General features: G+C 41.1%; 5 protein-coding genes across 14 annotated transcripts; 1 reads left to right on the forward strand and 4 right to left on the reverse strand.

The window, feature by feature from the left end:
- Nucleotides 1-751: 751 nt before the first annotated feature.
- Nucleotides 752-7,735, reverse strand: gro (TLE family member transcriptional corepressor groucho). 10 transcript variants are annotated; one of them, XM_018113135.3, is made up of 14 exons: nucleotides 7,286-7,734; nucleotides 6,023-6,413; nucleotides 5,844-5,938; nucleotides 5,122-5,185; nucleotides 4,836-5,018; nucleotides 4,336-4,371; nucleotides 3,813-4,004; nucleotides 3,649-3,747; nucleotides 3,262-3,318; nucleotides 2,949-3,125; nucleotides 2,547-2,818; nucleotides 1,806-2,479; nucleotides 1,537-1,736; nucleotides 752-1,328 (listed from the first exon to the last, which is right to left on the reverse strand). In XM_018113135.3, the coding sequence occupies exons 2-14, from the start codon at nucleotides 6,056-6,058 to the stop codon at nucleotides 1,221-1,223; spliced, it is 2,193 nt and encodes a 730-aa protein (XP_017968624.1). In that variant the 5' UTR covers nucleotides 6,059-6,413; nucleotides 7,286-7,734; the 3' UTR covers nucleotides 752-1,220. The 10 variants fall into 10 exon arrangements, with proteins under 10 accessions (XP_017968624.1, XP_017968627.1, XP_017968623.1 ...); XM_018113138.3 differs by having other exon boundaries at nucleotides 4,336-4,368; nucleotides 7,254-7,734; XM_018113134.3 differs by having other exon boundaries at nucleotides 7,254-7,734.
- Nucleotides 7,736-8,260: 525 nt separating this feature from the next.
- On the reverse strand, nucleotides 8,261-9,040 carry E(spl)m8-HLH (Enhancer of split m8, helix-loop-helix). Its single transcript, XM_018113147.3, has one exon. It carries the CDS (start codon nucleotides 8,937-8,939, stop codon nucleotides 8,388-8,390), a length of 552 nt encoding a protein of 183 aa, XP_017968636.1. The 5' UTR covers nucleotides 8,940-9,040; the 3' UTR covers nucleotides 8,261-8,387.
- Nucleotides 9,041-10,926: 1,886 nt separating this feature from the next.
- Nucleotides 10,927-12,074, reverse strand: E(spl)m7-HLH (Enhancer of split m7, helix-loop-helix). Its single transcript, XM_018113145.2, has one exon. It carries the CDS (start codon nucleotides 11,973-11,975, stop codon nucleotides 11,340-11,342), a length of 636 nt encoding a protein of 211 aa, XP_017968634.1. The 5' UTR covers nucleotides 11,976-12,074; the 3' UTR covers nucleotides 10,927-11,339.
- Nucleotides 12,075-15,219: 3,145 nt separating this feature from the next.
- On the reverse strand, nucleotides 15,220-15,974 carry E(spl)m6-BFM (Enhancer of split m6, Bearded family member). The gene has a single exon (XM_089258144.1). It carries the CDS (start codon nucleotides 15,971-15,973, stop codon nucleotides 15,635-15,637), a length of 339 nt encoding a protein of 112 aa, XP_089114270.1. The 5' UTR covers nucleotide 15,974; the 3' UTR covers nucleotides 15,220-15,634.
- A 4,710-nt stretch (nucleotides 15,975-20,684) lies between these two features.
- On the forward strand, nucleotides 20,685-21,638 carry E(spl)m5-HLH (Enhancer of split m5, helix-loop-helix). The gene has a single exon (XM_089258139.1). The coding sequence runs from the start codon at nucleotides 20,770-20,772 to the stop codon at nucleotides 21,334-21,336; it is 567 nt and encodes a 188-aa protein (XP_089114265.1). The 5' UTR covers nucleotides 20,685-20,769; the 3' UTR covers nucleotides 21,337-21,638.
- The last annotated feature ends 287 nt before the right edge of the window (nucleotides 21,639-21,925 follow it).

Here is a 21,925-nt window from a genome sequence, read left to right on the forward strand (position 1 = left end):
TGTTTTGTGTTCTTGTTCTTAGCTGCACGAAACATAGGATTTTACAAATGTTTAAATTTGACAAAGGATTTAAATCTGCTTTTGATTTTTCAAAATTACATACAAGCAAAAGCTGGCTGCATTGGCGCCCCCGACTATTGATGTATCTGTGTGTGTGTGTGGTGTCTATGTGTATGTGGGTGTGTTTGTGTGTGCTTATGTGCGAATGTGTGGACGTGCTGTTGCGGCGGCGCCTGCTTCGTTTTTCTGTTATTCTTGTATTAATTTATAATGTAAAATTCTTAACTAAACTGCTTATCATTATATTCATTTATATATATATAATTGTACATTTATATATATATAAATATACATATATAAATAAATATACATATATACTTTTTCTGCATGCAAATGTGTTTCGTGTGCGACGGGCAGGGAAATGGGGGCGTTTCAGGACATTGTGGTAGCAGTCACGAATTTAAACAAATTAAAAAAAAAAAAGACAAATAATACAAAAAACAGAATTTTGTTACGCACACGCAATCATTGATGTACGTACGTTCGATTTTGTTTACAAAAAAATAAAACCTTCGCTGCCGACGTAGACAAACACATAGACAAACTAAAAGCACTCACATTTCTGACACCGTGTTCTCATCTGGTATTCATAATCTCAACGCTCCAGCAATGACTAATCCATGCTGGGTCCACAATTAAAAAGGACCCTGCATTTATTTCTTTTGATGAGCTTAGTAGGTAACGCCGACTGTTATTACTTTTTTTTTGTTTTTTTATTTTTATTTTTTTGCTTTTTTCCCGTTCTGCTGCACTCTATGTTTCCTTCATTATTATTATTATTATTATTACTTTGTTTTAGGTATTTTTTACTTTGCAATTTGTGTTCAACTTTTTATTGGACTTAGCCTAGGCTTAAAAGCTAAAAGTACGCTTAATTTTTTTATAGGGTTTTCTTTCATTTTGTTTTATCTTTATTTATATTATAGAAATTTTACTTCGCTTTTATGCACCCCGCTGCTGCTGCCACTGTATTGTGTTGTTGCTGCTATTTCTTTGTTTGTTGTTATTAGCATGCTATCGAACAATGTATTTTTCATTTTTATTATTTTGTATAGTTGTAATAAAAACCTATATGCGCTTATTACAAAATGAAAAGTGTGGATTCCCTCTGGTGTTCTTTTTGTATTGTTGTTTCTGTTGTTGTTGTTGTTGATTTTGTTTTAATAAATAACTTCATAGACAGTAGCCTTTTTATCGCCCGAACCCGTCACAATATATTTGTCGTCAGTTGATATGTCGCAGCTAAGTACGGATGATGTTTCCTTCGACTGCAAGTGATATGAATAACAAAAAGACACAAATGTATTATACAATTAAATAAAATACGAGAATTGTTAATTCATAAAGTAGGTTTTCAGATACATCATTGCAGATAAACTTGATATAGAGTATGGATTGTTTGCTCAAAATTAGCAAATTTACATTCGAATAAACAGTCAAGAGAATTTATTTGAGAGCTTGGATTGAATCACTCACCTGGAATATACTGGCACCATATGGTGTTCGCCATGCGTTAAGCAGGTTGTCTTTGCCGGTGGAAACGAACCATTTGCCGCAGGTGGCAAATCGCAGCGACAGAACGCAGCTCTCGTGCAAATGCAGCTGATACTTGTCTGGTTTCGATGCATGCAACACTTCCACATGCGAGTTCTCCATGCCCACGGCCAGCCAGTCACCTGTTAAAAGAGCGGAGGGCGTAAATAATGATGTGTTTGATCACCCCGTAATTTTAAAGTAAAACTCACCCGTGGGACAGTAGCCAAGTGAAAATATTTGAGAACTGAAGTCGTGTTGCTGCAGCTGGCGGCCTTCGCGCAGATCCCACGAGCGCACCGTGTTGTCGAGGCCGCCAGTCCATAATCGTGAGCCATCCGGACTGATATCGATGCACGAGGCACCGTCCGTGTGACCCTGGAACTGGCGCACCAATATCTCATTGTGTAGATCCCAGACAGCGATGTTACCATCGCTGCAGCACGAGAAGCACACCTTCGAATCGGGGCTGATGGCGAGCGCATAACAGGCAGGCGCTGCTGAGGTTAGCTCGGCCTTGATGCGAGGCGTGGGACTGGCCAAATCCCATATCGATAGATTCGATGCTTCGCCACCAACAATAAGTGTGCGTCCATCCGGCAGTAGCTTCACCGAGCGTATATAATTATCGCGCTGCAGGCAATCCAGCTGGCTGACGGGATTCTTATTGCCCGGCTGTGAGATGTCCCACACTTTCACGCAGCCCTTGCCGCCCGTATAGACATATTTTGTAGGATTTGAAATGGTCACCGCACACACGACCTCCCCATGCGATAACGTGTTAATTTGTCGCGCATGTCTCGGTATACCAACGCCCACCAGCGCGTCCGGCGGGAATGGCACCGGCTGCAAGCTGCCCTCACCGTTCATATGGAAAGAGTAAGCACTATGCCAAAAAGAAAATAAATAAAGGTTAGACAATGGACGTGGATCACATAAGATCAGGTACTTACGGCTTTCCACCAGTTAGTGCCGAGGGATGTGGAATGCCGTTTGTTCGTACATGCGCATGCGGATCGTACGGCAACGGCGGTCGTCCATAGGCGGGATCCGATGGTGGACGCTGATAGGGATCCGCCGGTCGCTGATACGGCGACGCTGGATAGCCGGCCGGCGGTGGGCCACCTTGTTGCATCATTTGTTTAGGATTTGCGCCCTGAGATGGTGCTGCAGCGTTTGGTGTCGGTGTGCGTGCCTTTGCACCCGGTGTGCCCGGCTTATCCATCTATTATTCAAATCAAAAATTGAGCAAATATTAATAATTACAATCTGTATTTGCTTAGGCTTCAATGCTCTAGGCTATATCAACGGTTCACAGTTGCTATGAGCACATCAAATATTGTTTTGGCTCTTACATCTTTTGTCTTGAGGCTGGGTGTTGAACGTGAAGAACTGGAGCCTGACCGCGAGGGCGGACGCTCCTGCTTGATGCCGCTGCTACCCGGTTTGTCCAGTCGCTCGCCGTTTAAGCTTTCGCGATCGCGCACCTCCATGGACACATGCTCGCCATTGGGACGTGGTGAGTGGGATTCCTACAATGGTTATTGGAATGACAGTTACTTTTATTTTTCTTGGTGTCTATTCGTAAAGTTTTATTTTTGTTTTTTATTTTTATTTTTTATTTTGAGGAATTTGTTGCATGAATATCAGGGCCGACACTCAACTCACCATTTCATTTGCAACATCTACGACTAAATCTTGATCGCTTTTCTCGCCTTCATCGTCCTGCAAATAATTTTGAAAAAAACAAACAAACACAATAAAACAAAATTCGTACACGATAACATCAACAACCCAAATAGCAATTCATCTGTTAATTGCACTACTCTACAAGTATGTGATTTTATAGTTTTAATTTCGGTTTTGTGAAGCGCATGAATTAACAGAGGATTAGAAATAGACAACAACAACAACTACATATGAGATAGGCTACTATATATTAAAGGAATATGTTTTTGTTTTCTTTTTTGGTGAGTTGAGAGGCAGCAACAGCTGATGACACAATGATACGAGCATACTAAATGATATATACGCTCATCTTAGCTTGATACTCACTTGCAGTTTCTCATCTTTCCGACGTTTCGAGTCGTTCTCAATGTCCAGCGGCGAGCGCGTACGGTATTTCTCACGATCCGCTGGCGAAACCGAGTTGCGCTGCAACATAATAAATAGTTGGATAAGTATTTGAAACAATCTATGCTTCGAATGCTGCCACTTACCAGGCGCTCTTCAGCGCCCGCTGGTCCCTCCAAGCCCATGGGTTTTATATCCGGCCTCTGATGGTCCGGCGGCGCTTTGAGCAAGCCCTGTGGCCCGTGTGGCAAGCCCATCGTGGCACCCAATGCAAACGGATTAAGTGCACTCATCGGCTGTGGCGGTCCGCCTGGCACCTGTTGTGCGTGTATTTGTTGCTGCAATGGAAAAGCCGCTGGCCGTTAGTTTGATGATCAAATTGTGATTGTTGAAGTGCAGGCGCTTCAATTGTTTCTGTTATTTGGCTTTGGGACGTGTAACAAAGGCTAGTGGATGTAGCTGTGCGTGTGTGTGTGTGCATACAACACCAACAACATCGACAAGTAGAACAAGCGGCGGCGATTTTGACTTGACGCATTGAATAAAAAAAAAAAAAAAGAATTCAACAGAATGAACAACTTGTGGAGAGGCGAGCGAGAAACAACGCAACAAGCAAACAAACAAACGAACGAACGCAAATGGCAAACAAACAAAATTATAATCACTTACTAAAAGTTGTTGTATTCCATGTTGCTGCTGATGCTGCTGCAGACACACGCATACCGCACGCACAAACCCATCGTTTAATAAAATAATAGTATTTACAGTTCGCATATAATTATTATAGTATAAACATAAATTAAACTAGTTGGTCATGCAGCTTGGTAAATTATAGAACTATTTTTTAATGCTAAGCCAGTCTTACAAAAAAAACAGTGCTAAAAAGGCTGAGGCAATGAAAATATTAAAAACATTTGGTCAGTTTAAGATGGAGCAATACTAAATTATTTCTTATATTTAAGGTATTTGAATTTCAGTTGTTCATTATAGCATTCACATTTTTGTTTTATCAAACCAATTTGTGGGCATTCACATGTTTTTAATTTTTTCTATGCTCAATATGAAATTTTTTAAAGTTTTTGTATAAAATATTAAGCTATTCAAGTTTTTCTGTATTTTATAGTATTTTGGGAACTGGCTACTGTATATAACAAATTTTACCAACTTACCCCAATGATCAGATTCAGTTCCTGCATTGTGACTTGCTTCGCACGCTCTACCGCCTGCAGCACTTGTTGCTGATGATCGGCCTGTAGGAATGGAAGTAGCTGGTTGATTAGTGTGTTGAGACGCTTCGCGATTTCCGTTTGCTTGTGCATTTCCACATTAAGGCCATAGGACATTTCATAGTACTGCGTTAGAAAATGTAAAACAGAAAAGGATTAGATTAAACATAATGAAATCGAAAGTTCATCAATTATATATTTATATATGTATATATATATATGTCTTTACCATAACATAATGGCGCTGCATTTCGGTCTTTTCGTTCGCCAGCTTCTCGCACTCCAATTTGATGCTGAAATTCACAGGAAAAATAATCAAAAGGGCAAATTAGTTTAGTTGAAAGAAATCTCGGGCAACGCTTCCGTCGTCGTGCCGGCTAAAAATCCTATGACCAGCAGCGCATATGGCGCGCGGCCTGGCAAACCGGTTTACACAGCCAAAGACATACGAGGCTGAAAGGCAGCAGTAGACCAGCCCAGCAGAGCATGTGCGCATGAAAAACCTACAGCAATCAACATTCTTTTTCTTTTTATATTTTTGTGAATCTGAAATCGGACATTCTTTAAACGACTATAATGGAGAATGTTCTATGAAAAAAACCAAGTTTTTTACCCGAACATGTTTCGAGAAACACTTTCATATATCAATACAAAACATATGTATCCAAAAAGCACGTAAGGACGTTTTTATGACACCATTAGACCCATTGCTTTGTTAGATATTTTTGTTGTTTCTATTTTCCATAATATCATAAATATGTTATTATATTATTACTGAGGCCATAATTCTGGAACGATGCGATATTCGATGCCATAATAAAAATTACGAAATAAATTATATGAATGTATTAAATTATACATATGTATATAGTTTCGAAATCGCATTAACTAATCTGTCGCGCGGCTCTGCTGGGGGCTCCCATTGCGAAATTGTATGTCGTAGACACTTGCCTGTGATATTGTGCCTGTAGAAAATTGAACTCCTCCTTGATGCGCTCCAATGTATCGGCAATGGTAAATTTGATTGGGCCCTGAGGTGGTGGTCCCTGTTCGTATTGAAGATGGACATGGGGGCGAAACACAATTAGTATAACACTTGATTGGGTCCCATTGCAATCTTTAATACTTACCCCAGCGGCGGGGTGACGCACCGGTGCGGGATACATTGTCGTTGTGTTTCTGTTGTTCTTGTAATGCCTGTTTGATTGTTGCCCAAGAAGCAATGGGATGAACAACAAATAGTTGTAATTTGTTGTATCGTAATTTTTATTGTTACTATTTTTTGTTTGTTATATATTTATATATATTTTAGTTGACCGAACTGCTTATGCTTCCTCTTCCTGTTGGCAGCGCGCCGCTGCCCGCTGCTGGCACCCTGAGATTTAACTCTCCTCTGCCGAAATTAGCAGCACTAGCACCGGAACATGTATAAAATTTTGCAAGCGTTTAATTGCTTTTGTTGTGAGTTTAGATTTAGTTCAACTCATGCGTTTCCATATTGTCTAACATTTTGCGGGTATCCTGCAATGGGAATTTTACATTTCATAGTTATTGGTCGTTATTTTGCACCATTTTTTTCAATACGTAGAATCTCACGCACGCACACACATACACACACACAAACATAAGCGCGCTCACATATTCTTGAGCATCTCAGCAATGGCAGCCATGCCAGCAACAACGAGTGTACACACATACATACAGAGGACGACGCACATACGAGGGTATGAGTGTGAGTGTTTACCGCCGAAAAAATCAAACGCACAGTTGCATGTGCCTGGGCGAAATGTTACGCAAAAACAAGCATGCGGCATAAGGTATAATATGATCGTACACTTCTTAGCCAGCATAAGATATTCTCGTTAAACTATTTCCACATTACTGTGGCATGTAATTTTTGCAAAAGCAATGCACGCTGGCCGCACGCTCTGCACAAACAAATGTACCCCGTGCAATACATATACACATAGACTGCAATTACGCAGGGTTGCCACCTTTAACCGAACACCAAATATTGCCACTGATCAATACATCGCAAATTTGACGCATTTTTATTATAATAGCTTTTATTATTACACGTTTTGTGGCAGCTCAACAGTGAAACAAATTTTTTTTATTATAAACAATGTATAATCCCAAAAGAAAATGAAATTTCTTGGCAACACTACTATGACAGCGAGTTGCTCACTCACACATATACACAAACAGACAGACAGACTTATACACGCGCGCGCACCCTAAACGGACGAGTGACAAAACTCACACACAAACACAGGCGCACACACGAGCGCAGCGCAAAAGAAAAATTGGCCCAACAAAAAATAAACAAAAGCAATTAAAAAACGGAGTAGTTGGCAGTACCAATTTTCATTTGGGCATTTAGCTTGCCGTACAATTGCACATTTTATTGCCACTTTGTGTGCGTACACATACACTCCACTGATATTTGCACGAGCCGATTTTTTCAATGCAAAAAACGTAATTTTTTACTCGAATTCTACCCGTAAAAACTGGCCTCTTCAACCGACCGACCGACCGACTCGCTACGTCTGACAGTCAGCCTGAGCGTCGTGTATGTGTTGTGTGGCGTTCTCGTTCTCGTCTCTATTTTTTTCGCATCTGCTTTAGCCGTCTATTTTGCACTTAGATTTTCGGCTGTATTTAACTTATATTCAACGACGTTTTGCACCGCCCGAAACGCACAATTACATGTGAAAGCTAATCAACTCTAATGCCGATTTGTTTTTAAATTGCGAACGTGATTTTAATGCGTGGAAAAAATAAAAAGCCGACGATATATCGCCAGATATGTCTCATCACTTTATTATTTAGAGGTATCGCCGAGCCTCCATATTATATCGACACTCTTTGATTTATCGATTTGAGTGGCTGTTGAACGTTATCGAAGATTTTTATTTATCGTCTATACAACATTGTTATGTACTTGCAAATATTACCACAATCTAGCGCGTAATCGAAATTTCAAAATCAATGCAATGTTATTTGTCATACGAACTAATTATAAATATACACTATAATGTAACTAAAAACGAAAAAAAAAAGAAAAATATACAAAAACTTGTTTTCATATAACGTTAACAAATAATAAATTAGTTTTAGATTTAAATTTAAAAAAATGTAATTGAAAATTATAATCAATTTAACGTTAGAACTCCTACGATTAATGTAAATCAATTAACTGTGTATTATCTAAATTCCGACGGTTCAATTATTATAGCAAACATCTCAAGGGAAACAGAATTTCGATAATCAATTGTTGTATTTGTTTGCTTACTCTTCCAGTGCCCAATCCTAAAAGTGAAAGTCACCCATGCTTGCCCAACCCATATGATTCATAAGCCAAATAATTTTATGTTTCTTAATTGCATTTATTTAATTGTTTTACTAATTGTTTTGTTCCCATCACAGTTGGTTATCACAGTTGCGTTTTCTTTTGTTTTCCCTCTTGTTGTCTACTGCTCATTGCCTGATGATTTACCAGGGGCGCCACAGTTTCTCGGCCTCCTCTGGCATTGGCGATGGCGCAGGACTCTCGCAATCACTGTGATATCCGGATGAGGCGGGGCTAAGAGGCGCCGAGTTGCAGTTGATGCTCAACTCGGTGGCTGCCTCTGATGCGTACATTGTTGTTTGTGCCTCATGGAACTGCTGGAGATTCTTGTAGACGCGGCCCAGATGCGACATCACCGATTTGCCCAGGTCGACACTCATGCCAGGTGTGGATGCCATGACACGTGACACCTCATTGACGGCATTCATATAACCATTGCGGAAGCTCTCCAGTGGCATGCTTGGTGTTGCTGCAGTTGCTTCTGTTGATTTGCTTGACTTCTGTTGGCGCATGAAGACGACAGCTGACTCGAGCATCTCGGCCTTGTCCATGCGCAGAATGCCATCATCGCCGCGTAGCTCGGCGACAAGTGTCTTTAGCGTGTCCAGGCACTTGTTGATGCGCGCCCGACGCTGACGCTCCAGCAGCGGCTTCTTCACCTTCTGGTAGATCTGTGTCTTGCTTGTGTATTCCATTTTTACGTGTATGTTTTGTTAATTTCAGTTGCGTTTTGCAGTGTACAAAATGCTCGTGGTTGCCTTGTTGCTGGCTGTATCGTGAATGATGGCTTTCGGTTGGCAGTACCCTGCTTTTATAGTCCGCTCAGGGCCCAAGTTCAGAATCCACCCTCGGCCACGGCTACGCATGAGCGCACCCCGTCTCGCTCGCACGCACGCGCATGCCCTGGCTACGCTACTCTCCCTCTCTGGCACGCAGGCGTTGGAACTGTGTGGAACAGCTGCAATTGAGCGGCTGGCATGGAGGACAATCGGCAATCCTTGTGGCTCGTGGCGTGGGAACCGACCTGAAAGTAAGTTTCTCACACAATTTTTTTTTCTCTCGTTTGTTTTCCTTTTGGCCACATGCTTCGCTTTTTTAAAGGATCAGAGCACAAATTTTGCAGCTGTCGCTGTTTTGGGCATCGCTCTCGCTGTTGTTGTTGCTGCTGCTGCTGCTGTTGTTGTTGCTGCTGCAGTTGCTGCTGCTGTAGTTGCTCTTTAGACCGGTGTTATTATCCTTAATGCATACTTCACTGCCTCATCCTGTGCGTGTGCGTGGGTCGTTCCCGTTCTCATTGTTATCCTGCCGTGCCATCTCTCGCTTATTGTTTCATCAATGTATGCAGATGATGATGGCATAATGCGGTCTCTGCCTCGATCCCTGTTTTCCACGTTCCCATTGCCCGATGAGTGTTTATTGGGCACAATTAGTGTGGCATATTGGCTTGGTTTGGCTTTGGCTTTGGCATTGGCTTTGGCCTGCCAGGCCAGGCGGCCGCTGAAAGTGTGGCAGCGCGTGGACCGCGCACCGGGCAAAGGTGATCGCTGGGTGGACTGGGTTATCGGAGGGCTTACTTACAATCCTCCCCTCGACCTCTAACCTTTAGTGCTCAGCTAAGAATTATCAGCAATAATTGATTGTGTTTCACGCCTAGCAGACACATTCATACCTAATTGGAAATTGAGTTACGAGCCTGATGCCATTTAACATATTTGATTAACAATCAATAGATGTTTGTATTACCTAAATGAGGTATAAGTAGTCACTTTTATAGCACGAGCAGTGCTAATTGGAATTTATATTTGTCAATTTTGCCTATTTAACTGAGTCATAATTATATATCACAAAGGATTGACCTTATTGAAGAGAGTGTTAGATTATACATTTTAAAATTAATTTTCTAATAAGTTTGGTTGTATCAAATATAAGAATTTTAGAGGATAGCAGCTGATTATATAAATTGGTTATTTTATATTTCTTATAATGGAAACCACGTTAAATGATATGCGTATTTTATATTCATATTAGCTTAAAGTTATTTTAAATATAATAAAGATATACTATACATATTATTCCAGCCATTGAGAGTGGGAGTTCAGGTTATTATCGATTCGTTAATAAGTATCGAGCAATCAGAAGAAGGCGTGGCCTAGACCTGAAGAAATCTACATACATATGTATGTGTATATACATACATATTTAACTCACAAATTTTAATTGAATAATAATACAAAAAAAAAAAAAGAAAAAAAATTAAATTAAATAAATAAAATATAATTTGTTAAAATATAAATTTATTCATAATTTGTTATATTTTCTATTTCTTTATATGTGCTGATAATAGATTAAAAAATGTCCAAATAAATAACTGTGTTTAGGGCTGCTATAGAAATATATTATTTTAATTAGCGATATAATTCAAGTTGCAAAATTTGTAAGAACGCAGGTTCATATATTTCGCAGCTATTTTTTTCTATATTTGAATGCAAACATAAAATTTAAGAGTTGAGCCAAGAAAAAACACATAGTCAAATTCAGTATTAATGAACATTTATAATTGCTTTCAAACATAATATAATTATATTTCATATTGATAGCAAATCGTTATATATTTAAAAAATGTTATATATAATTGAATTATAATTATTATTTAACGAGTCTCCAATTAGCCGTTGGTTTCCTACACCTGAGTTAGAGTAATTAAATTCCAACAGATGGTTCTGATTAGAGTTGAAGAGGCTGTAATAAATAAATAGGAACCATTTTCAAAATAAAAGATGCAAGTATTTTTCTTTTCATATTTCTTGTTTATATTTATGTTTTCATATAATTTTGTTTTGTTTTTTTTTTTTTTCTTGTTTTGTTTTTGTTTTTTGATTTGTTTTTTGCTTAAACTCTATAAACATTTGTATTGGCTAACAGACTTCTGGCTAATTGTTATAATGGAGTCAATAAAACGTGCCCTATCACAGACCTAACTTAGAAAACTGCGTAACACTTAATTAGAGGCAAAATGAAGATCATTGTAAAGCTTTGTAAAGCGACAGTGCGATTGCGTGCGTGTCCCGATGACTGCGGAGCTAATGACGACTCCTTTACCAGGGACGCCAGACGCTGGTACCGTTGTTGCTGATTTGCAGTAGAGATTGGGCGGCGATGGGCGTGGTTGAGCCACAATCACTGTCGCTGGCATAGCCGCTGGAGACGGGACTGTAGGTGTCGCGGTGGCTGCTGGAGCTGCTGCTGCTGCTGCTGCTGCTGCTCTTGCTGGAGTAGACGGAGTCGCAGTTGATGCTGAGTGGCGTGTTCATTGACATTGGCGCTGTCTGCTCCATGGGCTGCTCCAGCTGATTCAAGCGCATGCCCAGGTGGGTCATCAGCGTGGTGCCAAAGGCGACATCAACTTTGGGAAGTGCTGCCAGTGCGCGGGAAACTTCATTGGCGGCACGAATGTAGCCGGCACGGAAACTGTGCTCAGTGGCGGATGCAGCGGCCTTGGCATTGGAATTGGCGGCCTTGGACTGCTTCAGTTTGCGCAGATAATCTACGGTGACCTCCAAGATGTCGGCCTTCTCGAATTTGGCATCGCCCGTCTGGGCCACACACTCGGCCATCAGATCCTTGAGGTCATCCAGGCACTTGTTGATGCGTGCGCGACGCTTGCGTTCCAGCAGGGGCTTCATCACCTTGCGGTACTGATAAGTCTTTGATTGTTCGTATTTGGTGGCCATGTTGCGTTGTTTGGCGATGTCTGTTTGAATGTAAGTTGAGCTGTACGATGTGTACTGCACGACGATTGCGTTGAGAATGCTGCTGCCATCTCCAGTTACCGCTGCTTTTATAGCTGCACGTGCCGGCGTCGACGTCGACTGCGTCTCGTGCTCAGCGCACGCACAAAGAGAGCCAACAGCAGAGAGTAGAAACAACAACAACGGCACCACCTGACGAGCAAATTACTCAGTCGTTCGGCTCGCTTCGGTTCGTGTCTGCATTTCGGTTATCGGCTCTCGGCGCGTTTGCGTCAGCGTCAGCGTCTGCGTCTGCGCCTTGCAGCGATCCTCGGCTGGTGGTGGTTGGTTTTTCTCTTGTTGGCTCGGCAAACAAGTTTGTTGTGTGTTGGCAGGGGATGAAACTGATGGTGCGTCTGTCTGTGTGTTGGTGGTGTCGGTGGTCGATGGTGGTACTGGTGGTGCTGCTGCTGGTGGTGGTTGTTGCACATGTTCAGCATGTTGTTGTTGTTGCCGCTTTTAGCTCTTCTCTGTTTTCTTTTACATTGACGTTCGAATCGTGGGAAACACTTTGCCCTCAAGTTTCCCACAAGATTTTTCTCGCTCGTTGGTGTTATAAGTTATAATCGGTCGGCCGTGTAGGGTGAGCGAGTGAGAGCCAGAGAGATAGAGAGAGAGAGAGAGAGAGGGAGCTAGGTATAGAGTCTTCGATTTGAGCCCTTATGCACATTGCACAGTGGGCGAAACACATGCGGAAATTTTGTACAAAACTGAATTGAATGAGCTCCTTGGACTTTCCACTACGTGTTTCTTCTACTTGCTGTGTAAAATTCTGCAGCTTTGCTGAAAATCTGTTGTGGATTTTACGTGGCATGTCCCTTACTTGATATGGCTAGTTTCAGGGTTTTCGGGTGGTACTGACTGTGCGTGGGAATGAAGTCTTGTAAGTTTTCGGTATTGCAAGGTAGAAAACTAAAAGAACTGTTGTGGAATAAACGTGGCATGTTCTGTACTTGATACGGTTAGTCTCTGGTAATTCGGTGCTGACAGTAACAAAGAATTTTTGGAAATACTACGAGTGGTAAAGTGAAGCTACAAGGTTAAATTTCAAATGGACACCGCCCAGGGTTTTTCGCACTTAGTAGGTGTGAATAGATAGATCTTCTAAGTTATTTGAAAGGTTTGGTAGATGAGCGTGGGAAGTATGAAAAACAAAACCTATTAAATCTTTTTTTATATTTACTTATATTTTAATTCTGGACTTATTTATGTTTCAAGAATACATTTATCTAGATTAACAATTTACATATATTATAAAATATTATTTTAATTGTTTATCAATGTTAGCTGAAAGTCTTATATAAATCAAAATTTGGCAGCATTGTCTCTGCTTTTGCCCCACTGTAAATCTGACCGTGCCCAAGACCGAGTCATGGCGAGTGGTGTGGACAGTACCACCGAAAAAACTACCACCTGCCTTTTATTTTTTTTTTGTTTCTCTTGCCAGACGTGGCCCAGAGGTTCCTCTCTGCTGTTGTTGCTATCTCTGTTGTTCTTGTTGTTGCTGTTGCTATTGCTGTAGCTGTTGTTGTTCTTGTTGTCAATTATGAATGCTGAATTGTAGCTTCTGTTGAACACTTGGGCCACGCTAAGTGGCATGCCTGGGCACGTCGTGGGACCGGGCAGCCAGGAATCGGGTAACGAGTAGGGTAGGGACGCTGTAGGGACGATGCGGGGCATGCAAACTAAATGACTGTACGGCAAATTGACACACACTAAAGATTAAATGTATCGCATTCGTTAACTATATAAACAATATACGTGGCCAGTTTGGCCACGGGCAGGAAGTGCGAGCAGCCGATCATCGGCGAGAGCGAGAGCGAGAGGGAGAGGGAGAGGGAGGCAATCGCATTGCATGCGCAGGGGGATGAGATGGCAGAGCATGATGATGATGCCGATGCTGATGCCGATGCCGTGCTGAGAGTGTGCTGAACAGCAAGCCGTTACAATCTTTTCGAGAGTGTGAGAACATTTTTTCAACTGCACATGGCGAACGGATCGACGGATCGACGACTCTTAACAGGGGCACATTTAGGCACGCAACGGTCTTGGGGGTTGCTCGGCTTATTGTCAATGCAACGCTCTTGTCATCGTTGTGGCTATTCATGTTGTTGTTATTATTGCTGCTGCTATTGCTGTTGCTCTTGTTGTTGTTGTTGTTGTTGTTGCTGGCTGTGTAATTGAATATGTGCGCATGCTTGGACCACGTAATAACGCGCGACAGACACACGTAAAATGTCAGGCTAGATGCTTGCGAAACGCGGGCGCGCAGGCGTCAAAAGGGTTGCTAAACGAATGTGGATGGAACTTGGGTGCGACCTTAACTAAATTCAAATTGGAAACATATGGATTATTTTAGATTGTACAGAGGAATTGTATGTGGATTAACATTAATTCAAATATATTCTATAGCTCAGATTTAATATTGGATTTATACAGCACTTAAAAGCATTAATAGGATCATTATTTGACTTTTATGAAAACTATAGAAATTAAACTTGGACATTACTTAAAAAAAAAATTAAAATTAAAGCAAAAATAATAATAATAATGTGAGAATGTTGCTATGATAAAATGTAGTATATATTATTATTAGAAACACTAAAAAATAATCAATTAAAATAGGATTAAATTAAATTTTTTAAATATTTACAAAAAACAAAAAATATATGTCAAAAAAGATAATAAAAATAAACAAATAAATAATCAAACAAAATAAAATAGTTAAACTTTAATTTTTAATTCAGCTCAGGCTTTAACTTTGGATGATAAATGTTTATAGAATTTAATATTGACAGAACTTAAATGGAATATGAATATACCCAAATAAATATACATATATGCACTATATTCAATATATTGAATATCTTAATTTATAATAATTTTGTGAACTTAATAATGCTATTATTATTTCTCAATTTACTTGCCTTTACGTGTCTACGAATTTAAATATGTATTGATAAACATATATGATTACTGTGTATTCATATCAGAATTTGTATTTAGTTGGAGCCCTTAAGTGCTTAAGGAAGCACGCCTTAAAAAAATTGAGTTGTTTTGACCGCAAACACAACTCAATTTAGTTGTTATGTGTGTTGTCAGTTGTGTTGTTCATGCGCAATAAATTGGTTTGAAGTCAATTTGATAACACACAATAATATTGAATTATTGACGAATATATAATAAAACTCAAATAACATTTTCAGGTTTACTTTGCAAGTCATTTATTAATAGCTTACACTCTAGAAACATTTATACTAAACTCCGATCCGACACTGAGTACTTAGCTATATAGGTATATACGTATATATCACAAGTTATTTAAAATTGGCATATGGCGTAAATTAAGAGTTTGGATTCACACCTTGGCCTGGGTGACATCGTTGACATTGCTGCCTGGTTGCCTGGCTGCCTGTCTGATTGCAATGGCAACTAGTTTATCAGTCGCTCATGCGTTGCATGCAACTTGTTGCGCATGCTGAGTGCATGAATCGAACTGACTGACTGGCTGGATGGCTTCATTGACAAAGTCGTTTCATTCATACATTTGACCGCTTCTAACTACCGGTTTGTTGTTGTTGCTGCTGTCGTTGTTGCTGTTGCTACTGTGCATGCCAATAAAAGCAGCCGTCTGCGGTTTCCAGGCAGAAGAGCAATTGATGTGCGGCATTTGATGTCTCCTGCAGCATGCGTTCGTTGGCCTGATTCTGCGCAATTTCCTCGAGACTCTCGTAGTGCTGGCAATCTCTGAAGTTGTTGCTGTTGTTGTTGTGGCCGCTGACGCTGCTGCTGCCGTTGCACTTGCCGCGGCGCTGCAGCATTTTGGCAATTAGATTCTTAACCTTCGACATACTCGTGCTTAGATTGTTGTTTGCGTGTCGCGTTGCAAATTTGAACTGTGCTGCTGGCTGAACAAGTGTCGCGCTTTTATAGCCCAGCATCCCGCCCAAAAATCGAGCAAACCATCAACACCACCACCAACACCACCACCACCCAGCGAACAAGTGCCACATGCGCAACACATGTGCCCAGCACGCGGCTGTCCGATGTTGCAAGTTAACTGCGGCAACTGTGGCAGCAGCAGCCGCCCAACACTCGCCTGCCACGCTTTCAGCGCAGGCGAAGTGGAGAGCAAGCTCAACACGTGCAGGATAATCTTGTCAGCCGTCCGCACCCCTCATTGTCGAGGCATCCTTTCCCTTCATTTTTGTTGTCTCTCTGTGCTGTTTTTTTTTTTCTTTCCTTATTCAATATAACGAACGCACAAAATAAATATTGAGAGCGTCGAGCAGTTGTGGTTCCCATGGATAAGGTTCGATGGCCCTCGGTTTGGTTAGGGGAAAAATATCCCACGGTTCGAGTGGCAGCTGCTTGCAATTTAGGCCACAGCCCGTTTCATGTTGCTGTTGTTCCTGTTGTTGTTGTTGTTGTTGCTGCTGTTGTTGTTGTTGTTGTCTTGGTGGTGGATGTTGACTGGCTGACACATATTGCACTTGCTGCCTGGCGAAAGTCTCGCTCGACCTCTAAAGCCTGCTTGGACAAGTGTGTCCACGCGTGTGTGTGTGTGTGTGTGTGTGTGTGTGCGCATGTGTGTGTGTTGCTCGCATCTCCTAATTGGCACGCGTTCAATTATCAAATGCATACAAAAATTGAAAAGCCCCAGTGCCGCCGCCTCCTGCGCCGCATTTGCACCTGATTGAAATTTTTCAAGTGCGCTGAAGCTCCTGGCCGTTGGCAGGAGTCGCGTGGCAGACGCACTTGCCTCGTGCTGCGCTGTGGCAGCAGCAGCAGTAGCAGCAGCAGCAACGGGAGTCGCCTGCGGGGCGTTGGGCGGTCACGTGGCCAGTCATATATTTGATTTGCTTGCCACTTGGCTCGCTCTGTGGTGCACAAAGGTGGCGCAGCTCGGTTTTGTTTGATCGCCACTTGATTGAGTTTTTATGGGCGTTATGTGGATTATAATTCGAGTGCTTTTGCAGTCAGTTTCAATTAAAGCTGTGGCCGGGTGTGGCACGCGCCACATTTCGGGTGGTTGCATAGGAAATTGTTAGTTAATTAAATGTGGTTTTCAAGTGGTTGTAACTATGGGCACGTAGGGCTATCAGTGTGGGACCAGCTCTAGCCCAGGTCTAGTGGTCCACGTAGACTCAACCAATTAGAATCGCTGTCAGGTGTTGGGAACATTCCCTCTGGCACTTCCCACGCAGATTTCTTTTGGACAATTGCCCAGTTAACGCTCAACTAATTTCAAGTTGACTTTCTTGAGCAATAACGCCTGGGAAATGTTCCCTTAATGCTCAAATAAATATGCTCTAATGCCCAGGCAAATAAGGTAAGCAATTCCAGGTGATTTAGCTGTTGACATTGTATCGTCAAGCTTCGGTCAGCTTTCGACAAGTTTTTCTTCGTTATTCTCGAAAGTATTCATGGGTGAAGTGCGTCGTGCGACGAGGTGGAAATAAATTTTAAATAAATAAATTAAAGTTTTAAATAAGTACATTTTTTAGACTTTTGTCATTTAATTTATAGAATTGTTGCCAGGCAAATTCAATTGAGAATCTATTAATTAGTAATAATAATAATAGTAGTTTAGTTAAATCCCTCACTAGATCACTAGTGAATAGAGGCGCTACATCCTATTCTATCGAAGATAAATAAACTTGCATTTTATATACAACTGAATAATTTAGTAACAATAGTTCTAAGCTCTCTTTAATCGAAATATTAAACATAATATTATGGTTATGATCTTTCCTTGAATATCCGAATAGAAACGCCAGCCTATTCTATGTATTTATGTATGCATGTATGCATCTATATATGTATTTATGTATGTCTGTGCGTATTTTCTTATGTATGTATGCAAGATTAATAAATACATAAGATTTTCACCTATCATATTGAAATTGAAACAAACTTTTTTTTTTTTTTTATCGGCGTATTTCTAATCTTTGGTAATTCCGTTTGATTAGTGACTTAACATCTTAGCTTAATCTGTACAATCAATTGCCAATGCATTGGCAAGATTTCTGTAAAAATTTGTTGCTTATCATGTTAATGATTTCTTTTCAGAATAGATTTTTATTGTCGAACTATGTAAAACACAAACTGAGGCAATTATTTTCCTATGTCAATTTTTATTATCTACAAATCTTTTTAAAATATAAATATATTATTATAATACTTGGTAATTTTTAGAAACTGTCAACACAATTAATATATACAGTTGCTTTCGTTTTGAACAAGGACTCGCATCCATTAACAGCTCATATCCGGATATTATAGATTATTATCATATTATATAGGGTTGGGTCATAATTACCCTTGCTCTAAATTACCTGACATAGACATATCTACATACACATGTGCTTCTATATACATAATATGTATATATATGTATTACATATAAATACTAATAATATGCTGTATAAAATATAAGTTCCTCTGATTGAGTCTTCGCTAGAATTGAGTCCTTACCAATAAATTTAGTTTTAATGGTTATGCTTATTATGTGAACTGAGACTTGTAATTATGTATATAATTTGGTATAATTCCACTTCAACTGGCATTCAAGGTCTTCAGTTGTGTTCTTCTGCATGCAACGCTCTGAATTATATCTGTTGGATTGCAAATTTGTTAAGTTTTGCACCTGTTGTCAATTTGGCTCTGAGGTTTTTTTTCCGTCCATGTTCTGTGCGCACACACATGACCAATGCTCATCAAATCAAATCCTCAATTGACGGCCCATTGATGTTGGCCGACAATAAACAAGAAAAAATCGACAACAAACTCAATTCCAATCACGTCAACGGTAGCGCCAACTTTTCACCTTCAGCTTTGGCCAATCAGCGGCTGTAGTTGAGGCTGAGGCTGAAGCTGAGGCTGAAGCTGGGGCTCATAAACTCCTCGGCGGTTCAATTAGCGCATGTCGTAAAGTACAAATAACTATTGCGCACAATTCCGCAGAAACCTCGAGGCAGACTTTGAGGTATAATCATTAAGCTGAAGCCGAGTAGCCGACATCGCGACGACGATTTAAATTAAACAATCGACAATGACGACGTCGGCGGTGGCGGTGGCGGAGACGGCGACGGCAGCAGCAACATGATGACGACAAGAGTGAAAAACTAAAGTAAAGCAGTCAGTAATCAGTCAGTCAGACAATCAGACATTCAGTCACTCAGTCACTCAGTCAGCTAGTCAGCTAGTCAGTCAAGTCGTCAGGGCAGTCAGCCACACGACGCTGATAATACGCGTCGCGCCGGCGCAATAAATGTGTGCCGTCGACAGTCGAGGCCCTCATGTTGTTGTTGCTGCTGTTGTTGTTGCTGCTGCTGCTGCTGCTGTTTGTAATCGTAACCATATAAGCGACTTAAATGGCAGGTGTGCACATCGCGTGGGAAACACACGACGTTACTCGAGCGGTTCTCACGATATGAAAATCGAGCAAGCGACGCACAAGTGAACGACAGACGACAGCCGACAGACGTCGGACGAGCTGCCGAGCTGCCGAGCTGCGGGTGCCACTTTCCGCAATGGAGCTGCCTACCTACTTACCTACCCTTCTTATAAGCATGCATCCTAATTGGAGCTCTACAGACGCTTGCTGTAGTCGGCGCAAAGTCAGCCCGAGTGTAATTATAAAATATTGTATTTTCATTGGGACGGGACTTTGTGAGCTGTAATTGGATTAGCTCATTGCAGGCATTTCGAAAGGATGGCTGATTGCGGCTTAGCAGCCTTTCCATATACAAAATACAATTTCGTTGTTTGTTTTGTTGGGTTAAAAGTATACGTACAATGTATATCCAATATATGCTTAAAAGACAGATGAATATTAATTATTAATTTAATTGGATGTAGACTTGTTTACTACATAAGGTAATTATGCAAGGTGATATATATATACCTTTAAAAAAGAATTCAGTGCAGATTTATGATTGCTAAAAAATAAAAGCAGTCAAATGTACTCTACGGAACAGCAGTGATATTACCAGTAGAGCCAATTAATTAACGAACCTTTTATTCAAAGCCCTAACCATGAGTACCCAAATCTCTGAGTGTCTCAACAAATATATAATTATTATAAACATATGAGCATTGAGAGAGAGATTCTTATAAACAAACACTAAAGTAAACAAATAACTGATTTACCTCATTATATAAGACGATACAATTTATGAATCACATTCAATTCAATTTAAAGTCAAATTGGTACAGCCAGTACTTTGTGTAAATTGTTGTAGTGCGGTCAGAGTATCGTGGGGATGCAAAGGATGCAGCCATAAAACCACATCGAAGCCCGGGCATTTATAGCTGTGCATCAATTTTACCTTTGGCTTGGCCAAGACAAATCATCACGGTCCAGTCAATTGTCTGGGCCCTCGGTCGCTGCTCTAGGCTCTTGGTCAGAATTTTACGGTTTAATTGCAGTTACAATGGCTCAGACACGCAACTAGACAATCGTCTTATAGTTATTGTTGCCGTGTAGCTCAGTTCTTAGGGTCTAGCGACGATTTCCTTTCCCACGCAGTGAGCGCGAGAGCCCAAGAGCCCAAGAGCGCAAGAAAGAGCGAGATTTCTAGATTTCTCTGCAACTCTGGCTACCTGCAGCAGGTCCTGCAGGATGCGTGCGCCTATAAAAGCCGATGCTGCACTCGAGTAGAGCATCATTCACACAGCATCCTGCAAGCCGTGCACAGCTCAAGCAAGCACCAAACTCGAACTCACAACTGAAATGGCACCACAAACCGAAACCGCATTCGTCTCGAAGACGCAACACTATCTGAAGGTGAAGAAGCCGCTGCTCGAGCGGCAGCGCAGGGCCCGCATGAACAAGTGCCTGGGCACGCTGAAGACACTCGTTGCCGAGTTCCAGGGCGACGATGCCATACTGCGCCTGGACAAGGCCGAAATGCTCGAGGCCGCACTTGTCTTCATGCGCAAGCAGCTCATCAAGCAGCAGGCGCCCGTCTCACCTGTGCCCATGGACAGCTTCAAAAACGGCTACATGAACGCCGTCAGCGAAGTCTCCCGGGTGATGGCCTGCACGCCGGCCATGAGCGTTGATGTTGGCAAAACGGTGATGACCCATCTGGGCATTGAGTTCCAGCGCATGCTGCAGGCAGATCAGCCACAGCAACAACAACAACAACAACAACAGCAGCAGCAAAGCAAATTGGAATCATCGCCAATCAGTCGTCCAGTTAGTCCAGCATCTTCTGGCTATCACAGCGATGCCGAGGAGTCTGACGCAGCAGCCAGTCCGCAGTCATCCAGCAATCCCATGTGGCGCCCCTGGTAAACCACAAAACCATCAACGATCTACAACAACTACAACTACAACCATAACAACGAACCATAATGTCTTCCAATCGACTACAACTACAACCATAACAACGAATCATGTCTTCCAATTGACTCGCTGTAAACTGTGATAACAAGAGCTTTACGTAGATCTAAGCGCAACATACTTATAAGAAAACCAGCTTTAATAGTGTTAAGCATAATTGTACATATGTAGCCAGATTTTGTTTACTAACTCTAGGCAATAAGAAAATATTACAAGCTTTAATAGAAATAAAAACTAAAACTTAAAAAAACAAATTTCAATGGACTCTTTAATATCTTGCATTTCAGAGAGGTTTTTAGGGTTATTGGGCTGAAGATATTTTTAGGATCTATGATCTTCTTCATTCATAATTATTTAGATTTTTGTTTTCTATAGACTTTGTTAAATTCAGGGAAGTTTTTAGGATTGCTAGGCCAAGGTTTTTTTTTTTAGGATTTGGGATCCTATTAATTCATAATTATTTTGATTTTCTGCAATGGAATTTTTAATAACTCCCGTTTGAGAGAAGTTTTTAGAATTTTTTGGCTTTAGATTTCTTTTT

Source organism: Drosophila navojoa, chromosome 2, assembly GCF_054131105.1.
Source record: "Drosophila navojoa isolate 15081-1374.11 chromosome 2, UAZ_NAV_1.0, whole genome shotgun sequence".
NCBI lineage: Eukaryota > Metazoa > Arthropoda > Insecta > Diptera > Drosophilidae > Drosophila > Drosophila navojoa.